The sequence below is a fragment of the Balearica regulorum genome, chromosome W (assembly GCF_011004875.1).
Source record: "Balearica regulorum gibbericeps isolate bBalReg1 chromosome W, bBalReg1.pri, whole genome shotgun sequence".
In the NCBI taxonomy this organism is placed as follows: Eukaryota; Metazoa; Chordata; class Aves; order Gruiformes; family Gruidae; genus Balearica; species Balearica regulorum.
In genome coordinates, this window is record NC_046219.1 from 3,881,250 (window position 1) to 3,900,622 (window position 19,373).

The 19,373-nt window shown below is 46.0% G+C and overlaps 1 protein-coding gene across 1 annotated transcript in view; it reads left to right on the top strand.

Annotated features, from left to right (window-relative positions):
• The window catches only part of LOC142599342 (uncharacterized), a 739,733-nt gene extending 721,697 nt beyond the window's left edge, over window positions 1-18,036 (top strand). The window contains 3 exon segments of the mRNA XM_075739209.1: window positions 17,240-17,365; window positions 17,367-17,813; window positions 18,025-18,036. Of these exon segments, the coding sequence (XP_075595324.1) occupies window positions 17,240-17,365; window positions 17,367-17,813; window positions 18,025-18,036 (585 nt within the window).
• The last annotated feature ends 1,337 nt before the right edge of the window (window positions 18,037-19,373 follow it).

Below are 19,373 nucleotides of genomic sequence, written 5' to 3' on the forward strand. Positions count from 1 at the left end.
CAACTAACGTGGACTGTACTTCCACAAGGATTTAAAAATAGCCCTACAATATTTGGAAATCAGTTGGCAAAAGAGTTAGAAATGTGGAAGAAACAAAATCAAGGAGAAGGTATATTATTACAGTATGTGGATGACAACCTGATAGCAGCAGAAAGTAAAGAAACATGTTTTGAAATGACTATCAGTTTATTGAATTTCCTGGGCCAAGGAGGATATAGAGTCTCCAGAAACAAGGCCCAGATAGGGAAAGAAGCAGTGATTTATTTGGGATTTGAGATATCTCAAGGACAGAGACAATTGGGGAACGAAAGAAAAGAAGCCATTTGTCAGATCCCCGAACCTAACAGCCCAAAGGAACTGAGAACCTTTTTGGGAATGATTGGATGGTGCCGACTCTGGATTCTAAATTATGGACTGTATGTGAAACCCCTATATGAGGCCCTGAAAGAATCTAAAGACCAATACCTGACTTGGACACCTGAATGCCATAAATCATTTGAAGAACTCAAAAAGCCATTAATGATGGCCCCTGCATTGGGTTTACCTGATCTGACTAAACCTTTTGAGCTATTTGTACACGAAAGGCAACATCTGGCCCTTGGAGTGCTGGCGCAACAGCTGGGATCCTGGAAGCGACCAGTGGGGTACTTCTCCAAACAACTTGACACCGTGAGTAAAAGATGGCCGGGATGTTTGTGTGCCGTGGCAGCAATGGTGCTGCTGATTCAGGAAGCCTGAAAATTGACTATGGGCCAAAAGATAGTGGTATATGTACCGCATATGGTAATAACTGTCTTTTAGAACAAAAGGGGGGTCACTGGTTATCCCCTAGCAGAATGTTGAAATACCAGGTTGTCCTATTGGAACAAGATGATGTGGAATTAAAAACCACAGCAATTGTAAATCCAGCAATGTTCCTGTCAACAGAAAATCCTACCGAGAAATTGGAACATGATTGCCTGCTAACCATTGAACAAGTTTATTCCAGCAGACCGGACCTGAAGGACAAACCTTTGAAGGATCCTGATCTGGAGCTGTTTACAGATGGAAGCAGTTTTGTGCAAGAAGGAAGGCGAATGGCTGGGTATGCTGTTGTTACCACCACCAAGCTATTGGAGTCAGGGACGCTACCTGCAAATACATCAGCGCAGAAAACAGAATTGGTGGCGCTAAAGCAGGCCTTACGGATGGCAGAAGGGAAAAGGGTAAACATATGGACGGATTCCAAATATGCATTTGATGTGATCCACGCTCATGGAGCTATCTGGAAAGAAAGAGGACTGTTATCAGCCCAAGGATCACTGATAAGGCATAAGGAGGAAGTTCTTCAACTCCTACAAGATGTGCAGAAACCAAAGGAAGTGGCCGTAATGCATTGAAAGGCTCATCAATTTGGTCAGACGGCTGTCAATATAGGTAATCGGTTGGTGGATAAAACTGCAAAAGAGGCTGCTGAACAAGGTATCCTTGCACTTGTACCAGTAAACCAGATGAAAATTCCAAATTTAAAAGCAAGATGCAGCAAACTAGGTGAACAATTGGCAGAGCACTTAAAAGCATCTCAGAATATGGAAGGATGGTGGGTAACATGAGAAAATCGGGTAATAGTGACCTCACAAGTTATGTTGGAACTTGCAAAAGAGAAACATGAGCAGACACACTGGGGCATAGATGCTATGGTTACAAGTTTAAGAACATCTGTAATGTGTCTAGGATAGGAAAATATGAGTGGAAATATTGAAAAGTTATTATTTCAAAACTTCCAAAGGGGGGAAATGTAACCGTAGGATAGGGGGCCGTAGATTGTAACCAAAGTAATAGGTAATGAAGCTAACTAACCATGGCAAGTGGCAAGATGACCGTGTCAAGATACAATGCTGCTATGTTTTTTGTACAGTCCCTACCCAACCGGACAATAGGCCCGGGAATATCAATCTTATAAAGTAAGGACAGGTGCAGATGTACCTGCACAACAAGGATACTGCGCATGCCTGCACGAAGGGGGTCATCCAGCGGACACAGGTGCAAGACCACTGACGACCACCAGAGACCCCTGAGGACCACCAACTCAAATCACTGAGCATGCGTGATGGGGAGGAGAATATGGAAATGAATTCTAAGAAATGATTATCATAGAATCACCTTTTCTCGGGAAAATAATGAATATGTATGTTTTGATCCTACATAACCTGTGTGTTGGTGATCACCTGGCATGCACGTTGGGTGGAGCTATCCCCCGTGCATCCAGCGCTGCAATAAAGAATGCCTGCCTTTTAACACTACATTGGTGTTACGAGGTTTATTCCCGGATTTCGGTGACAAAGGAACTGCCAAGACGAGGGGGCGTGTGCCTTCGCCCACTGCCGCAGAATGAGAGATTTGGACACCCCCCCCCCCCAAGATGCTGTGGATCCGTGGTGGTGACTATTCCTGTGATTCTATCCCGGAGTCTTGCTTGGTTTCTGCCTTTCTTTTCTACTCTGTCCTATCGCTCTTATCGATTACCTTTACTTTTTCATAATAAAAACTGTTTCCGGTATATGGCATTTGGCCTCATTTGTGTCTTAATCTCGCTCTTGGGATCGTATCGAAACCTCCCCGACAGTGGATCAGGACATTAAATTGGCGTCACAGACAGGATCCCTTGAGACGAGAGTGCTGTATTGTTTCCCAAATACGTGAGACCTCTCGGGAACGTAAGGGGGTGGGCTTGTGTTTTGTTTGAAACTTGCGTGCTGCCTTCCTGAGACGACCGCTTCCCCGCTTTAAATAAAAGCCTCTGATGTGGTTTAGCCCCATCTGGTAGCTAAGTGCCACACGCCGCTCGCTCACCCCTCCCCTGGCGGGATGGGGAGGAGAACGGAAAAACAACAGCAAAGCCGAGGGTTGGGATAAGGGCAGTTTACTGGGACAGCAAGGGAGAGGGAAACAATCAACAACAGTGCTGATAACAGATAGTAACAATGGGTGATAACAGAGAACGATTTTACCGATCCCACGACCGACCGACCGACCGGACGCTTGACCCGTCCCGGAGCCACTCCGACACACCGAACCCGCCCCTGCCCGACTAGCCCCCTTTTATGGTGAGCATGACATCACATGGTATGGAATAGCCCCCGGCCAGCTTGGCTCACCTGTCCTGGCTCCTTGTGAAATTAACTCTATCCTTGCCAGTGTAACCGATGTGTTTAACTTTTTAACCATGGTGATGGGATCAAGATGAGATTATTAGCAGTAGTAGGGAATGAGAAAAACATTTTAGGAATGAGAACCTGAGAGCTTGGTGGTACCATGGAACTGATAAACTGTGTGGTTGGTATGTACCATGGAACTGATAAACTGCATGGTTGGTACATGAGCCAAATAATATTTCATTTTCTGTCAAAATCATGTCCTTTGAGTGAACTTTGTTCATTATAATCTCATTATAATACCAAAACACACCTCCATGCTAAAAGCTACCCACCTCCAAGGTACGACCACCCCTCACTGGGCATGCTCTCTGAATTTCTTTAAGTATATAGCTTTAAAAGCAAAGCGAGAAAGTTTTACACCAATCATAATGAAGTAACTATGTAACTATGTGATGTAATTGTAACCATGTGTGTATTGAGAATATAAATATGTGCATGTTTGTAGGCTAGGTATGCACGTTGGGTGGAACTATCCCCCGTGCATCCAGCGCTGCAATAAAGAATGCCTGCCTTTTAACACTACATTGGTGTTACGAGGTTTATTCCCGGATTTCGGTGACAGTTTCTGGCGACCCAGATGGGACCCTGCTTTTGAACCTCGACAGATCCGTGGGATTGCAGGACCTCCAGCCGGCACCGGGAATTCTCGGGGAGAACCTCCGATCCCCGGACCGAAGAGCTCCGAGCAAGACCCCTGGGAGAGGTAAAGGCATTCTTATTTGATTTGAATATTTGTTTTTTTTAATATTTGCTCTTACCATCGTGGTGGGACAGGCCCGCACCAAGAGCACAAGTTGAAGGCCTTATTCAAGGAGCCCCGTGGCTCTCATCACCGTGGCGGGACAGGCCCGCACCAAGGGCGCACGGGAGGCCTGCTTGTAAGGCGCGGTGAAAGCTGCGCAGAGTTGGGCTGGGGAGACGTTTCAGGTAAAAGTCTCTGCTAGGCGAAAGCCTGTGGAGCAGGGCCCACGGGGGAGGGGAAGCCTCCAAGGTTGAGATTTCTCTTACCATCGAGGTGGGACAGGCCCGCACCAAGAGAAATCTGTGAGGGAGCCCTAACACGGGTTGGGGCCCCTCTGACTAGTGCTTGTGATGATAGTGCACAATCACAACCACTGAGTCCTTGGGAGATGGGTACTTTTCCGAGTAAGAAATCAGTCCCACGAAAAACACCACTGGGATGCATTCTGGAGCACTGGAAGGATCTGGGAAACATTGATCCTTTGACTCGGAAACAGTTGATTGAATATTGTAATCACTGGTGGCCACTGTCTACTTTAGAGAATGGGGAAAAGTGGCCGGAAAACGGGACATTGCAGTATAACACAATTTTGCAATTGATGTTATTTTGTAAAAGGGAAGGTAAATGGAATGACATGGCATATGTGGATTTGTTTTTCACACTGCGAAATCATCCGGAATGGCAAAGGCAATGTGAATTGGTTTCATCTAGTTCTGCGATAATGGCATTAAAGGGGCAGGAACCCGGTAAAGATTTGAAAACAGGTTGCTCATCTTGTGATAGTGGTAAACAATGTTTTAAATGTGAATTTGAAGATGATGATGTTGAATTATTGGTTGCACCTCGCAGGAGGTTAGGAAATGATCAAGGGGATCAAAATCTGGGGGCCAATAATGCTTCCGCCCCTCCTGTGGAAGGGGAAGCGGAAGGATTTACCCCAATTGCTGGGAGAACAAGGGGAAGAGGGGGAGGAAATGGATTAACTCCCCTCCAGGCCCCTCTTCGACAGGCTGTTGGCAACGAGGGTCCGGTAATGGTGAAGGTCCCCTTCTCCATAACCGATTTAAGAGCATGGAAAGAAACTGCAGGCACCTATCAGGATGACCCAGAAAGAGTTGCCAAAGTAATGGAAACAATAATTAGAACCCAAAACCCTGATTGGGAAGATTTGCAAGTAATATTGGATACATTGTTGGAAGACACTGAAAAGAAAATGGTATTAAACACAGCCCGAAAACAAGTAGAAAGTGCCCATGCTAACGGAAATATACAAGGATCGGTGGACCAGAATTTTCCATCCACAAACCCTGAATGGGACCCTAATCAGCCGGGGCCCAGAGGAATGTTGACTAGGTACCAGAAGTGGATTTTATTTGGCGTTAGACATGCAATGCCAAAAGCAATTAATTGGTCTAAATTATATGAAGTAAGACAAGAATTAAACGAATCCCCTTCGGCCTTTATGGAAAGACTGAAGGTGACTGCTAGAAAATATACTAATCTGGACCCATAAAAACCCGAAGAAGCTTCACAATTGGCCTCTATATTTATGGGACAATCAGCCCCAGACATAAGGAAAAAGCTTCAGAAATTGGAAGGGGCTGAGTCCAGAGACTTAGGCAAAATGCTTAAAATCGCCTGGACTGTGTATAACAACAGGGAAAAGGAAAAAGAAGTTAGACAAATGCGAAGGGATGGGAAAATTCTGGCCATTCTGACTGAGAATAATAAAGGAGGCATGGGAAGGGGATGAGGAATGAACGTTGTTGATCGGGGGCTTGGAAGGAGAAGGGTGGTCTCGAGATTAGCAGGAGACCAATGTGCTATCTGCAAGGAACGTGGACATTGGAGAAGAGACTGCCCTAAAGCTGGGAGACTAGACCCAACACTCCAGGCTGTTAAATTAATGGCTTTGGATAATGAATCATGAAGGGGACCAGGGGAATCAACCCTAGCTGAGCCCCTGGTTACATTAAGGCTAGGGAATGAAGAAATGGTGTTTTTAGTAGATACGGGGGCTACATATTCGGTATTGAACACATGTAAAGCAAAACTCAGCCATAAATCAGCAGAGGGTGTTGGTGCGACAGGGCAGAAAGAGAACCGGCCCTTTCTGAAACCATTAAAATTTAAATTAGGAAAACAGTGGATAACACATCAATTTTTATATATGCCCGAATGTCCATTGCCTTTATTGGGGCGGGATTTATTAAGCAAATTAGAGGCACAAATTATTTTTAAAGATGGAGAAATTAGATTACTAATACCAGAATCAAAAGCTATAGAGGCGAGAGTGTTTATGTTACCGGATTCCCCCAAGGAGGGACAGATTCCAGAAGTAGTGGACAATGCAGTTATCCCCCTGGTATGGGCAAGTGGAGTTCCGGGACGATCCAAACTGGCAGAACCGGTAAAGGTGACTTTAAAACCTGGAGCCAAGCCGGTAAGACAAAAACAGTACCCTCTCAAATGGGAAGCCCGAAAGGGGCTAGAGGAATTAATCACAAAATTTTTAGACTATGGGCTGTTAGTAGAATGTGAATCAGAATATAATACCCCTATATTACCAGTAAGGAAATCAGGAGGCAGGGAATATCGAATAGTTCAGGATTTAAGGGCCATAAATCAGATAGTTCAAGATATACGCCCAGTAGTGGCCAATCCATATACCTTGCTGACATCTCTGAGGGAGGAACATAAATGGTTTACTGTGCTGGATTTAAAGGATGCCTTCTTTTGCATACCTCTGGATACGAAAAGTCAAGGCATATTTGCCTTTGAATGGGAGAGTCCCACTACAGGAAGGAAGACACAATTAACATGGACTGTGCTTCCACAAGGATTTAAAAATAGCCCTACAATATTTGGAAACCAATTGGTAAAGGAATTAGAAATGTGGAAGAAACAGAATCAAGGAGAAGGTATATTATTACAGTATGTGGATGACATCCTGATAGCAGCAGAAAGTAAAGAAACATGTTTTGAAATGACTATCAGTTTATTGAATTTCCTGGGCCAGGGAGGATATAGAGTCTCCAGAAACAAGGCTCAGATAGGGAAAGAAGCAGTGATTTATTTGGGATTTGAGATATCACAAGGACAGAGACAACTGGGAAATAAAAGAAAAGAAGCCATTTGTCAGATCCCCGAACCTAACAGCCCAAAGGAACTGAGAACCTTTTCGGGAATGATTGGATGGTGCCGACTCTGGATTCTAAATTATGGACTGTATGTGAAACCCCTATATGAAGCCCTGAAAGAATCTAAAGACCAATACCTGACTTGGACACCTGAATGCCATAAATCATTTAAAGAACTCAAAAAGGCATTGATGACGGCCCCTGCACTGGGTCTACCTGATCTAACCAGACCTTTTGAGCTGTTTGTACACGAAAGGCAACATCTGGCCCTTTGGAGTGCTGGTGCAACAGCTGGGATCTTGGAAGCGACCGGTGGGGTACTTCTCCAAACAACTTGACACTGTGAGTAAAGGATGGCCGGGATGTTTGCGTGCCGTGGCAGCAACGGTGCTGCTGATTGAGGAAGCCCGAAAATTGACGATGGGCCAAAAGATAGTGGTATATGTACCGCATATGGTAATAACTGTCTTTCTTAGAACAAAAGGGGGGTCACTGGTTATCCCCTAGCAGAATGTTGAAATACCAGGTTGTCCTATTGGAACAAGATGATGTAGAATTAAAAACGACAGCAATTGTAAATCCAGCAATGTTCCTGTCAATAGAAAATCCTACTGAGAAATTGGAACATGACTGTCTGTTAACCATTGAACAAGTTTATTCCAGCAGACCGGACCTGAAGGACGAACCCTTGAAGAATCCTGATCTGGAACTGTTCACGGATGGAAGCAGTTTTGTGCAAGAAGGAAGGCGAATGGCCGGGTATGCTGTTGTCACCATCGACAAGATATTGGAGTCAGGGACACTACCTGCAAATACATCAGCACAGAAAGCAGAATTGGTGGCGCTGAAGCAGGCCTTACGAATGGCCGAAGGGAAAAGGGTAAACATATGGACTGATTCCAAATACGCATTTGGTGTGATCCATGCTCATGGAGCCATATGGAAAGAAAGAGGGCTGTTATCAGCCCAAGGATCACCTATAAGACATAAGGAGGAAATTCTTCAGCTCCTACAAGATGTGCAAAAACCAAAGGAAGTGGCCGTAATGCATTGCAAAGCTCATCAATTTGGTCAGACGGCTGTCAATATAGGTAATCGGTTGGCGGATAAAGCTGCAAAAGAGGCTGCAGAACGAGGTATCCTTGCACTGGTACCAGTAAAACAGGTAAAAATTCCAAATGTAAAAGTAAGATATGGTAAATTAGACGAACAATTGGCAGAGCATTTAAAGGCATCCCAAAATGCAGAAGGATGGTGGGTAACACCAGAAAATCAAGTAATAGTGACCCCACAAGTTATGTTAGAACTTGCAAAAGAGCAACATGAGCAGACACATTGGGGTGTAGATGCTATGGTTACAAATTTGAAAACATTTGTAGTGTGCGTAGGAATGACAGGAATAATTAAGTCAATAATAGCTAAGTGCCCGATCTGTCTTAAAAATTATCCTTTAAACCAGAGGAAAGCACCTTTAGGAGTAACAAAGCAGGGTAATTCCCCAGGAGATTATTGGCAAATCGATTTTTCTGAATTACCCAGACAAAATGGGTATAGATATCTGCTGGTACCGATTGATACGTTTTCTGGATGGCCAGAAGCTTTTCCTTGTCGCACCAACAAAGCGAGAGAAGTGGTTAAAATATTGTTAAAAGAGATAATACCAAGGTTTGGGGTACCATTGAGCATGTCTTCTGATAGAGGACCACATTTTGTAGCAGAAATAGTCCAACAAGTAAGTAAAATTCTGGGGATAAAATGGGACTTACACACTCCCTGGAGACCGCAATCAAGCGGGAAGATTGAAAGAATGAATCAGACCTTGAAAAGACAACTGAGTAAAATTTGCCAAGAAACATCTTTGAAATGATCACAGGCTTTGCCATTAGCCCTGTTAAGAATAAGAATCCAACCAAGGTCTAAAGACGGTGTAAGTCCATATGAAATATTATATGGCAAACCCTACCAAACTCCTTTAATCCCAGGGGACATGAGGGTAACAGGGGAAACAGATTTGAAAACATATCTGATTTCTTTAGGAAAGACCCTCGAAGTGCTCAGAAGATATATTGTGCTGACCAGACCGCTTGCTCTTGATACGCCTGTACATCCATACCAGCCGGGTGACTTTGTGTATATAAGAACATGGAATTCTGAACCACTCCAAGAAAAGTGGAAGGGACCCTTCCAGGTACTGTTGACAACTTATACTGCAGTTAAGGTAGAAGGAGTGGAGCCGTGGATTCATTATACTCGAGTAAAGAAGGCACCGTCAGAGCAGTGGACATCTATGCAAAAAGGACCTTTGAAACTCAGACTGTGTAGAAAATTTGACAGGGAACTGGAAAACTAAAAGAACTGGTTTTCAAAATGGAAAATTTATAAAAGGAACTAACCAGTGGCTGTTGTCAAATATATTACCCACATGGGAAAGAATAAATGTAAGGGACCACGAGTTAATTACGGACGCACTTGGGGTGATCCAAAATAACCTCTCCTTGACTCTCAGTTGCATTCAGGCTCAATTATGGATGCAGTCGGTGGCTGCCTCAATTATAAGAGAAGGCGAAGAAGGCACTCTCCCTACTGAAATTAGGAAAATAATTTGGGACAGTGCTACTGATTTTGAGAAAGAACTCCAGTCCTGGTGGAGCCTGGTAAACTTTACTTATGATCCCGTTACAAACACAGCTACAACTTTTGTGCTCACTATATCTAATGCTACTAAATACTCAATTTATCCCATCATTGCATTAGGGATAAACCACAACGGAACTATATCCTTCCGAGCATAGAGTATGGGCCCAAAAGATGAATGAAAAATGGCAAACTGTTAATTTGGAATCTTGCATCGTGCGAGAACAACAAGGATTTGTCTGTGAAGGTGTCCTGGTTCTGGCAAGGATAGAGTTAATTTCCCAAGGAGCCAGGACAGGTGAGCCAAGCTGGCCGGGGGCTATTCCATACCATGTGACATCATGCTCCCCATAAAAGGGGGCCAGGCGGGGAGGGGCGGGTTCGGCGTGGCTCCGGGACGGGTCGAGCGTCCGGTAGGTCGGTCGTCGGATCGGTAAAATCGTTCTCTGTTATCACCATTGTTACTATCTGTTATCAGCACTGTTGTTGATTGTTCTCCCTCTCCCTTGCTGTCCCAGTAAACTGCCCTTATCCCAACCCTCCAGGCTTTGCTGTTGTTTTTCCGTTCTCCTCCCCATCCCGCCGGGGGAGGGGTGAGCGAGCGGCTGGGGCTAAACCACGTCAGTCCTTTTTGGCGCCCAACGTGGGGCTCGAGGGGTTGTGATAATGGCAAGTCTGACCCAAGTGTGTTAAAACAAAGTTGTTAAAAGCATTTATGATGTTATTGAAACAGTCACTGGTCATAATGATGTTCTGTTTGCTCACATGGCTCTGTTTTGTAAACCCATGTTTACTCTATGCAATCCCTGCGGTGCTGTTTATCACCTCTGGAAGAGGGGTTCGTGTTCTCATGTTGTTATATTGTGTGATAATGACTTATGATAAGATACCATTGACAGTCATGGGTCTGAGCTGGTATGTGTATGTAGCATTTAGGTCAGGCCCGTACCTCGGTCAGTATCTTTCAGAATTGATTAATAATTGGACTCAATCTATGGGGAAGACAGGGGGGGATACCTTCTCCCACTCTTTCACCTCCTCTTTTCCCTTTTGGTTGGTTACAACAATTTTTGAGTATTTTGAATACCCTTGGAATGTTCAGGCCATTATATTCCTATTGCTAGGTCTCCTGAATGCTTTCCCACTCCTGTTCAGGGTTAGCAAAAATCTTTTCAAGAGTACCACCCAGGGATCTTCCCCAAGGCTGAATGGTCAGGGCTGGCATGGCATGTGGGAGAGTATGGGTGGGTATCTAGAGACCTTTTCACCCCCAATGGTTTGGAGCTTCACTCCTGAACAATTGCAAGACCCTGATAAAATGGTAGAATATTTGAAAGGAAAATGCTGTGGGGATTCTAAGGAGACACAACTTACTGCGCTGTGCTGGGCCCTGGCCACAATCTATCAAACACTGCTGGATAGTAGACAGCACCATCCAGAGGGAGAGAGCGGACCCACAGGCACTGCAGCTGCCCAGGCCCCTGCGACAGGCACTGCAGCTGCCCAAACCCCTGCGACAGGCACTGCAGCTGCCCAAACCCCTGCGACAGGCACTGCAGCTGCCCAAACCCCTGCGACAGGCACTGCAGCTGCCCAAACCCCTGCGACAGGCACTGCAGCTACCCAAACCCCTGCGACAGGCACTGCAGCTACCCAAACCCCCGCAACAGGCACTGTAGTCGAGCCAAAAGATCAACCCACACCAGTATCAGTTGCCCCTATACACAAAAAGAAATACACAAGGAAATCAGTTCGCTTAGTGAAAGATGATGATGAACCAGGGCCATCACGAGAACAAGAAGAAGAGCCAGAACCAGAAGTGATTACTCGATCCCTGTCCCTGAGTGAGCTGCGAGATATGCGGAAAGATTTCAGCCGCCTTCCAGGGGAGCATATTATTACCTGGCTGCTCCGCTGCTGGGATAAGGGGCCAGTAGCCTGGAACTGGAGGGCAGGGAGGCCAAGCAGCTAGGATCCTTGTCTAGGGAAGGGGGCATTGACAAAGCAATTGGGAAGAAGGCACAGGCCCTTAGCCTCTGGAGGCGCCTCCTGTCAAGTGTGAGGGAAAGGTATCCTTTCAGTGAAGATGTCGTATGTCGGCCAGGCAAGTGGACCACTATGGAGAGAGGTATTCAATATCTGAGGGAATTAGCTGTGTGGGAGATGGTTTATTATGATCCGGACAATGCACAGTTGCCCACAGACCCTGATGAAGTCCACTGTACCCGACCCATGTGGCGAAAATTTGTGCGAAGTGCACCATCTTCGTACGCCAACTCACTGGCAGTAATCGACTGGAAAAGTGAAGAGGCACCCACGGTGGACGAAGTGGCTGGCCGGCTCCGGCAGTATGAAGAGAGCCTTTCCTCCTCCCTAGTCTCGGCTGTGGAGAAACTGTCTCAGGATGTCCGGCAACTCAAAGAGGATATATCTTACTCCCCACCTGTACAGACCCGCATTTCAGCTGTTAGGAGTAAGCGTTTTTCTGCTCCAGAGAGGGGATATAGAGCATACACACCACGAGGTATCCTGTGGTTTTTCCTGCGTGACCACGGAGAAGACATGAGGAAATGGGATGGGAAGCCCACCTCAACCCTGCGGGCACGCGTACATGAGCTACAAGGCAAGACAGCTGTAAGAAGGGACTCTTCCAGAAAGAATGCTGCTCCAGTTTCCACCGGGCAGCCCCCCAGACCAAGTGAAAGGCCAGATCGCACTTCTGATCCTCTTGAAGGGACCTCTAAGTCCTTTTTGCAAGACGTGAGTAGTGACTATGACGAGCAGGACTAGAGGGGCCCTGCCTCCAGCCAGGTGGAGGAAAGGGACAATAGGGTTTATTGGACTGTGTGGATCCGATGGCCTGGCACATCGAACCCACAAGAGTACAAGGCCCTAGTGGACACGGGTGCACAGTGTACCCTAATGCCATCGAACTATGAAGGGGTGGAACCAATATCTATTTCTGGTGTGACGGGGGGATCCCAACAGTTGACTCTGTTGGAGGCTGAAGTAAGTCTAACTGGGAATGAGTGGCAAAAGCACCCCATTGTGACTGGGCCAGAGGCTCCATGCATCCTGGGCATAGACTACCTCCGGAAAGGGTATTTCAAAGACCCAAAAGGTTACAGGTGGGCTTTTGGAATAGCTGCCTTAGAAGCGGAGGAAATTGAACCATTGTCTAGTTTGCCTGGTCTCTCGGAGGACCCTTCTGTTGTAGGGTTGCTGAGGGTTGAAGAGCAACAGGTGCCGATTGCTACTACAACTGTGCACCGGCGGCAATACCGCACCAACAGAGACTCCCTGGTTCCCATCCACAAACTAATTCATCAGCTGGAGGGTCAGGGAGTGATCAGCAGAACCCACTCACCCTTTAACAGTCCCATATGGCCAGTGCGGAAGTCCAATGGCGAGTGGAGGCTGACGGTAGACTATCGTGGCCTGAATGAAGTCACACCGCCCATGAGTGCTGCCGTGCCGGATATGCTGGAACTTCAATATGAACTGGAGTCAAAGGCAGCCAAATGGTATGCCACAATTGATATAGCTAATGCATTTTTCTCGATCCCTTTGGCAGCAGAGTGCAGGCCGCAGTTTGCCTTCACTTGGAGGGGCGTCCAGTACACCTGGAATCGACTGCCCCAGGGGTGGAAACACAGCCCCACAATTTGCCATGGACTGATCCAGACTGCACTGGAAAAGGGTGAAGCCCCAGAGCACCTGCAATACATTGATGACATCATTGTATGGGGCAACTCAGCAGAGGAAGTTTCTGAGAAAGGGAAGAAAATAATCCAAATCCTGCTGCAGGCTGGCTTTGCCATAAAACGAAGTAAGGTGAAGGGGCCTGCGCAGGAAATCCAATTTTTAGGCATAAGGTGGCATGATGGGCGGCGTCAAATCCCAATGGATATTATCAACAAAATAGCAGCCATGTCCCCACCAACCAACAAAAAGGAGACACAGGCCTTCTTAGGTGTTGTGGGTTTCTGGCGAATGCACATTCCGAATTACAGTTTGATAGTAAGCCCTCTCTACCATGTAACCCGGAAGAAGAATGATTTCAAATGGGGCCCTGAGCAACGACAAGCTTTCGAACAGATTAAACAAGAAATAGTTCATGCTGTAGCTCTTGGGCCAGTCCGGGCAGGACCAGATGTAAAAAATGTGCTGTACACCGCAGCCGGGGAGAATGGCCCTACCTGGAGTCTCTGGCAGAAAGCACCAGGGGAGACTCGAGGTCGACCTCTGGGGTTTTGGAGCCGGGGATATAGAGGATCCGAGGCCCGCTACACTCCAACAGAAAAGGAGATATTGGCAGCCTACGAAGGGGTTCGAGCTGCTTCAGAGGTGATTGGCACTGAAGCACAGCTCCTCTTGGCACCCCGACTGCCAGTGCTGGGTTGGATGTTCAAAGAGAGGGCTCCTTCTACACATCATGCAACCGATGCTACGTGGAGTAAGTGGGTTGCGCTGATCACACAACGGGCTAGAATAGGAAGCCCCAATCGTCCAGGGATTCTGGAAGTGATCACAGACTGGCCAGAAGGGAAAGATTTCGGAATGTCGCCAGAGGAGGAGGTGACACGTGCTGAAGAAGCCCCACCGTATAATAAACTACCAGAAGATGAGAAACCATATGCCCTCTTCACTGATGGGTCCTGTCGCATTTTGGGAAAGCATCGAAGGTGGAAGGCCTCTGTATGGAGTCCTACACGGCGAGTTGCAGAAGCTGCTGAAGGAGAAGGTGAATCGAGCCAGTTTGCAGAGGTGAAAGCCATCCAGCTGGCTTTAGATATTGCTGAAAGAGAAAAGTGGCCAACGCTGTACCTCTACACTGACTCATGGATGGTGGCCAATGCCCTGTGGGGGTGGTTACAGCAGTGGAAGCGGAGCAACTGGCAGCGCAGAGGCAAACCCATCTGGGCTGCCCCACTGTGGCAAGATATTGCTGCCCGGCTAGAGAAGCTGATTGTAAAGGTACGTCATGTAGATGCCCACGTACCCAAGAGTCGGGCCACTGAGGAACATCAGAACAACCAGCAGGTAGATCAGGCTGCCAAGATTGAAGTGGCTCAGGTGGATTTGGACTGGCAGCGTAAGGGTGAATTATTTCTAGCTCGGTGGGCCCATGACACTTCAGGTCATCAAGGAAGAGATGCGACATATAGATGGGCCTGTGATCGAGGGGTGGACTTGAGCATGGACGCCATCTCACAGGTCATCCATCAATGTGAAACATGCGCTGCAATCAAGCAAGCCAAGCGGGTAAAGCCTCTGTGGTATGGAGGCCGATGGCTGAAATATAAATATGGGGAAGCATGGCAAATCGACTACATCACGCTCCCACAAACCCGCCAAGGCAAGCGTTATGTCCTCACAATGGTGGAAGCAACCACTGGGTGGCTAGAAACATATCCTGTGCCCCATGCCACTGCCCGGAACACTATCCTGGGCCTTGAAAAGCAAGTCCTGTGGCGACATGGCACCCCAGAGAGAATTGAGTCAGACAACGGGACTCATTTTCGGAACAACCTCATAGACACCTGGGCCAAAGAGCATGGTATTGAGTGGGTGTATCACATCCCCTATCATGCGCCAGCCTCTGGGAAAGTTGAAAGGTGTAATGGGCTGTTAAAAACCACCCTGAGGGCAATGGGTGGTGGGACTCTCAAACACTGGGATACGCATTTAGCAAAGGCCACCTGGTTAGTTAACACTAGGGGATCTGCCAATCGAGCTGGCCCTGCCCAGTCAAAATTCCCACGCCCAGTAGAAGGAGATAAAGTTCCTGTAGTGCACATGAAAAATATGTTGGGTAAAACAGTTTGGGTTATCCCTGCTTCAGGCAAAGGCAAGCCCATCTGCGGGATTGCTTTTGCTCAGGGACCAGGGTGCACTTGGTGGGTGATGAGAAAAGATGGGGAAGTCCGGTGTGTACCCCAAGGGGATTTGATTTTGGGTGAAAATAGCCAATAAATTAAATTGCATGGTATTAATAGCGATATACTGTATCAATGGTATGACCATAAGAATCACCCAAAACTAATGAAGGATGGACTTTGAAACTGAGCAAAGTGCCACGATGATGGAACTAGAACTGACTTCAACTGGTGCCCAGAAACTTCATCGAAAAGTCACATCTTTGGCATCCAGACTGTGAGCATGGACCATACCAGATACACCGGCTGTGAAGACTCCGGATGCAGCGTGCAACAATCCAGCTGCATGCACCATTGCTCCTGCTCTGAGAGACTGTAATGGCAGATGGAACCCAGAACCCTGGACTAAATGAACTCGACAGACATTTTAGAGCGATAGCCCATAGAGTAAGGCAATGAGTTCTGTAAAATAATCTGGGCATGACGTAGATGGTATGGAATAAGGGGTGGATAATGTCCTGGTTCTGGCAAGGATAGAGTTAATTTCCCAAGGAGCCAGGACAGGTGAGCCAAGCTGGCCAGGGGCTATTCCATACCATGTGACATCATGCTCCCCATAAAAGGGGGCCAGGCGGGGAGGGGGGGGTTCGGCGTGTCGGCGTGGCTCCGGGACGGGTCGAGCGTCCGGTCGGTCGGTCGTGGGATCGGTAAAATCGTTCTCTGTTATCACCATTGTTACTATCTGTTATCAGCACTGTTGTTGATTGTTCTCCCTCTCCCTTGCTGTCCCAGTAAACTGCCCTTATCCCAACCCTCCAGGCTTTGCCGTTGTTTTTCCGTTCTCCTCCCCATCCCGCCGGGGGAGGGGTGAGCGAGCGGCTGGGGCTAAACCACGTGGAATTCTGAACCACTCCAAGAAAAGTGGAAGGGACCCTTCCAGGTACTGTTGACAACTTATACTGCAGTTAAGGTAGAAGGAGTGGAGCCGTGGATTCATTATACTCGAGTAAAGAAGGCACCGTCAGAGCAGTGGACATCTATGCAAAAAGGACCTTTGAAACTCAGACTGTGTAGAAAATTTGACAGGGAACTGGAAAACTAAAAGAACTGGTTTTCAAAATGGAAAATTTATAAAAGGAACTAACCAGTGGCTGTTGTCAAATATATTACCCACATGGGAAAGAATAAATGTAAGGGACCACGAGTTAATTACGGACGCACTTGGGGTGATCCAAAATAACCTCTCCTTGACTCTCAGTTGCATTCAGGCTCAATTATGGATGCAGTCGGTGGCTGCCTCAATTATAAGAGAAGGCGAAGAAGGCACTCTCCCTACTGAAATTAGGAAAATAATTTGGGACAGTGCTACTGATTTTGAGAAAGAACTCCAGTCCTGGTGGAGCCTGGTAAACTTTACTTATGATCCCGTTACAAACACAGCTACAACTTTTGTGCTCACTATATCTAATGCTACTAAATACTCAATTTATCCCATCATTGCATTAGGGATAAACCACAACGGAACTATATCCTTCCGAGCATAGAGTATGGGCCCAAAAGATGAATGAAAAATGGCAAACTGTTAATTTGGAATCTTGCATCGTGCGAGAACAACAAGGATTTGTCTGTGAAGGTAATGCAATTGAGGCACAAGATATTTGTTTGGACACTGAACAAAATATTTGCCATTTTGAGGTTCATCCTAACGAAAACCCTGAAACCATACTTATATATATTGGCAAGGGCTGTGTATGCTTGAGAACTGTTTGTGATTTTTTTATATGTAGATGAGGTAGTGATAGAGATTAAAAATCATTCAAATTTTTGTATTTGTAATTTTACTAAGATTGATGGATGTGACTTTTCTTATTCAACCCCAGTCACATCGCACCAACTTTTGCAGTCTAACTACATGTTGATTCATGAATTATTACCTATACCCATTGGAATGAATCTCACTTTAGTAAAACAGTTATTATGACGCAAGGATTTGATTGAAATTCTGGAAAAAATTAAGGAAAACGGGCAGAAAACCCTAATAACTGTCCATCACAATGTGAAAGAAATACATCGAGTTTTTGAAAGAGTGCAGAGAGATGCAGAACTTAAATGGTGGGACACACTTTTCGGATGGTCGCCTACTGCTACAGGCATCCTAAACGAGTTGTGTCACCCCATCGTGATTCTTTTAACATTGGTTTTGATCAGTATGACCTTGTCAGTAATATTATATATCATAACTTGGAAAATGATGAATCGGTTAACATATCTGAAAAAACAAATTACTCGTGAAACTTCTCTCACTCATATGATCATCCAAGCTGTTGCGAAACAGCAAAATAAACAAACAGTCCCAGAGTTTCCTCCAACACATAGAAAATAATTAGTGTAGTGGAAGTATTGAAAAGGTGATTATTTCAAAACTTCCAAAGGGGGGATTGTAACTGATGTGTTTAATGTTTTAACCATGGTGATGGGATCAAGATGAGATTATTAGCAGTAGTAGGGAATGAGAAAAACATTTTAGGAATGAGAACCTGAGAGCTTGGTGGTACCATGGAACTGATAAACTGTGTGGTTGGTATGTACCATGGAACTGATAAACTGCATGGTTGGTACATGAGCCAAATAATATTTCATTTTCTGTCAAAATCATGTCCTTTGAGTGAACTTTGTTCATTATAATCTCATTATAATACCAAAACACACCTCCATGCTAAAAACTACCCACCTCCAAGGTACGACCACCCCTCACTGGGCATGCTCTCTGAATTTCTTTAAGTATATAGCTTTAAAAGCAAAGCGAGAAAGTTTTACACCAATCATAATGAAGTAACTATGTAACTATGTGATGTAATTGTAACCATGTGTGTATTGAGAATATAAATATGTGCATGTTTGTAGGCTAGGTATGCACGTTAGGTGGAACTATCCCCCGTGCATCCAGCGCTGCAATAAAGAATGCCTGCCTTTTAACACTACATTGGTGTTACGAGGTTTATTCCCGGATTTCGGTGACACCAGAACCAGGACATTATCCACCCCTTATTCCATACCATCTACGTCATGCCCAGATTATTTTACAGAACTCATTGCCTTACTCTATGGGCTATCGCTCTAAAATGTCTGTCGAGTTCATTTAGTCCATGGTTTTGGGTTCCATCTGCCATTACAGTCTCTCAGAGCAGGAGCAATGGTGCATGCAGCTGGATTGTTGCACGCTGCATCCGGAGTCTTCACAGCCGGTGTATCTGGTATGGTCCATGCTCACAGTCTGCTCGTCAAAGATGTGATTTTCAATGAAGTTTCTGGGCACCAGTTGAAGTCAGTTCTAGTTCCATCATCGTGGCACTTTGTTCAGTTTCAAAGAAGACCATCCTTCATTAGTTTTCGGTGATTCTTATGGTCATACCATTGATACAGTATATCGCTATTAACATCATGCAATTTAATTTATGGGCTATTCTCACCCAAAAACAAATCCCCTTGGGGTACACACCGGACTTCCCCATCTTTTCTCATCACCCACCAAGTGCACCCTGGTCCCTGAGCAAAAGCAATCCCGCAGATGGGCTTGCCTTTGCCTGAAGCAGGGATAACCCAAACTGTTTTACCCAACATATTTTTCATGCGCACTACAGGAACTTTATCTCCTTCTACTGGGCGTGGGAATTTTGACTGGGCAGGGCCAGCTCGATTGGCAGATCCCCTAGTGTTAACTAACCAGGTGGCCTTTGCTAAATGTGTATCCCAATGTTTGAGGGTCCCACCACCCATTGCC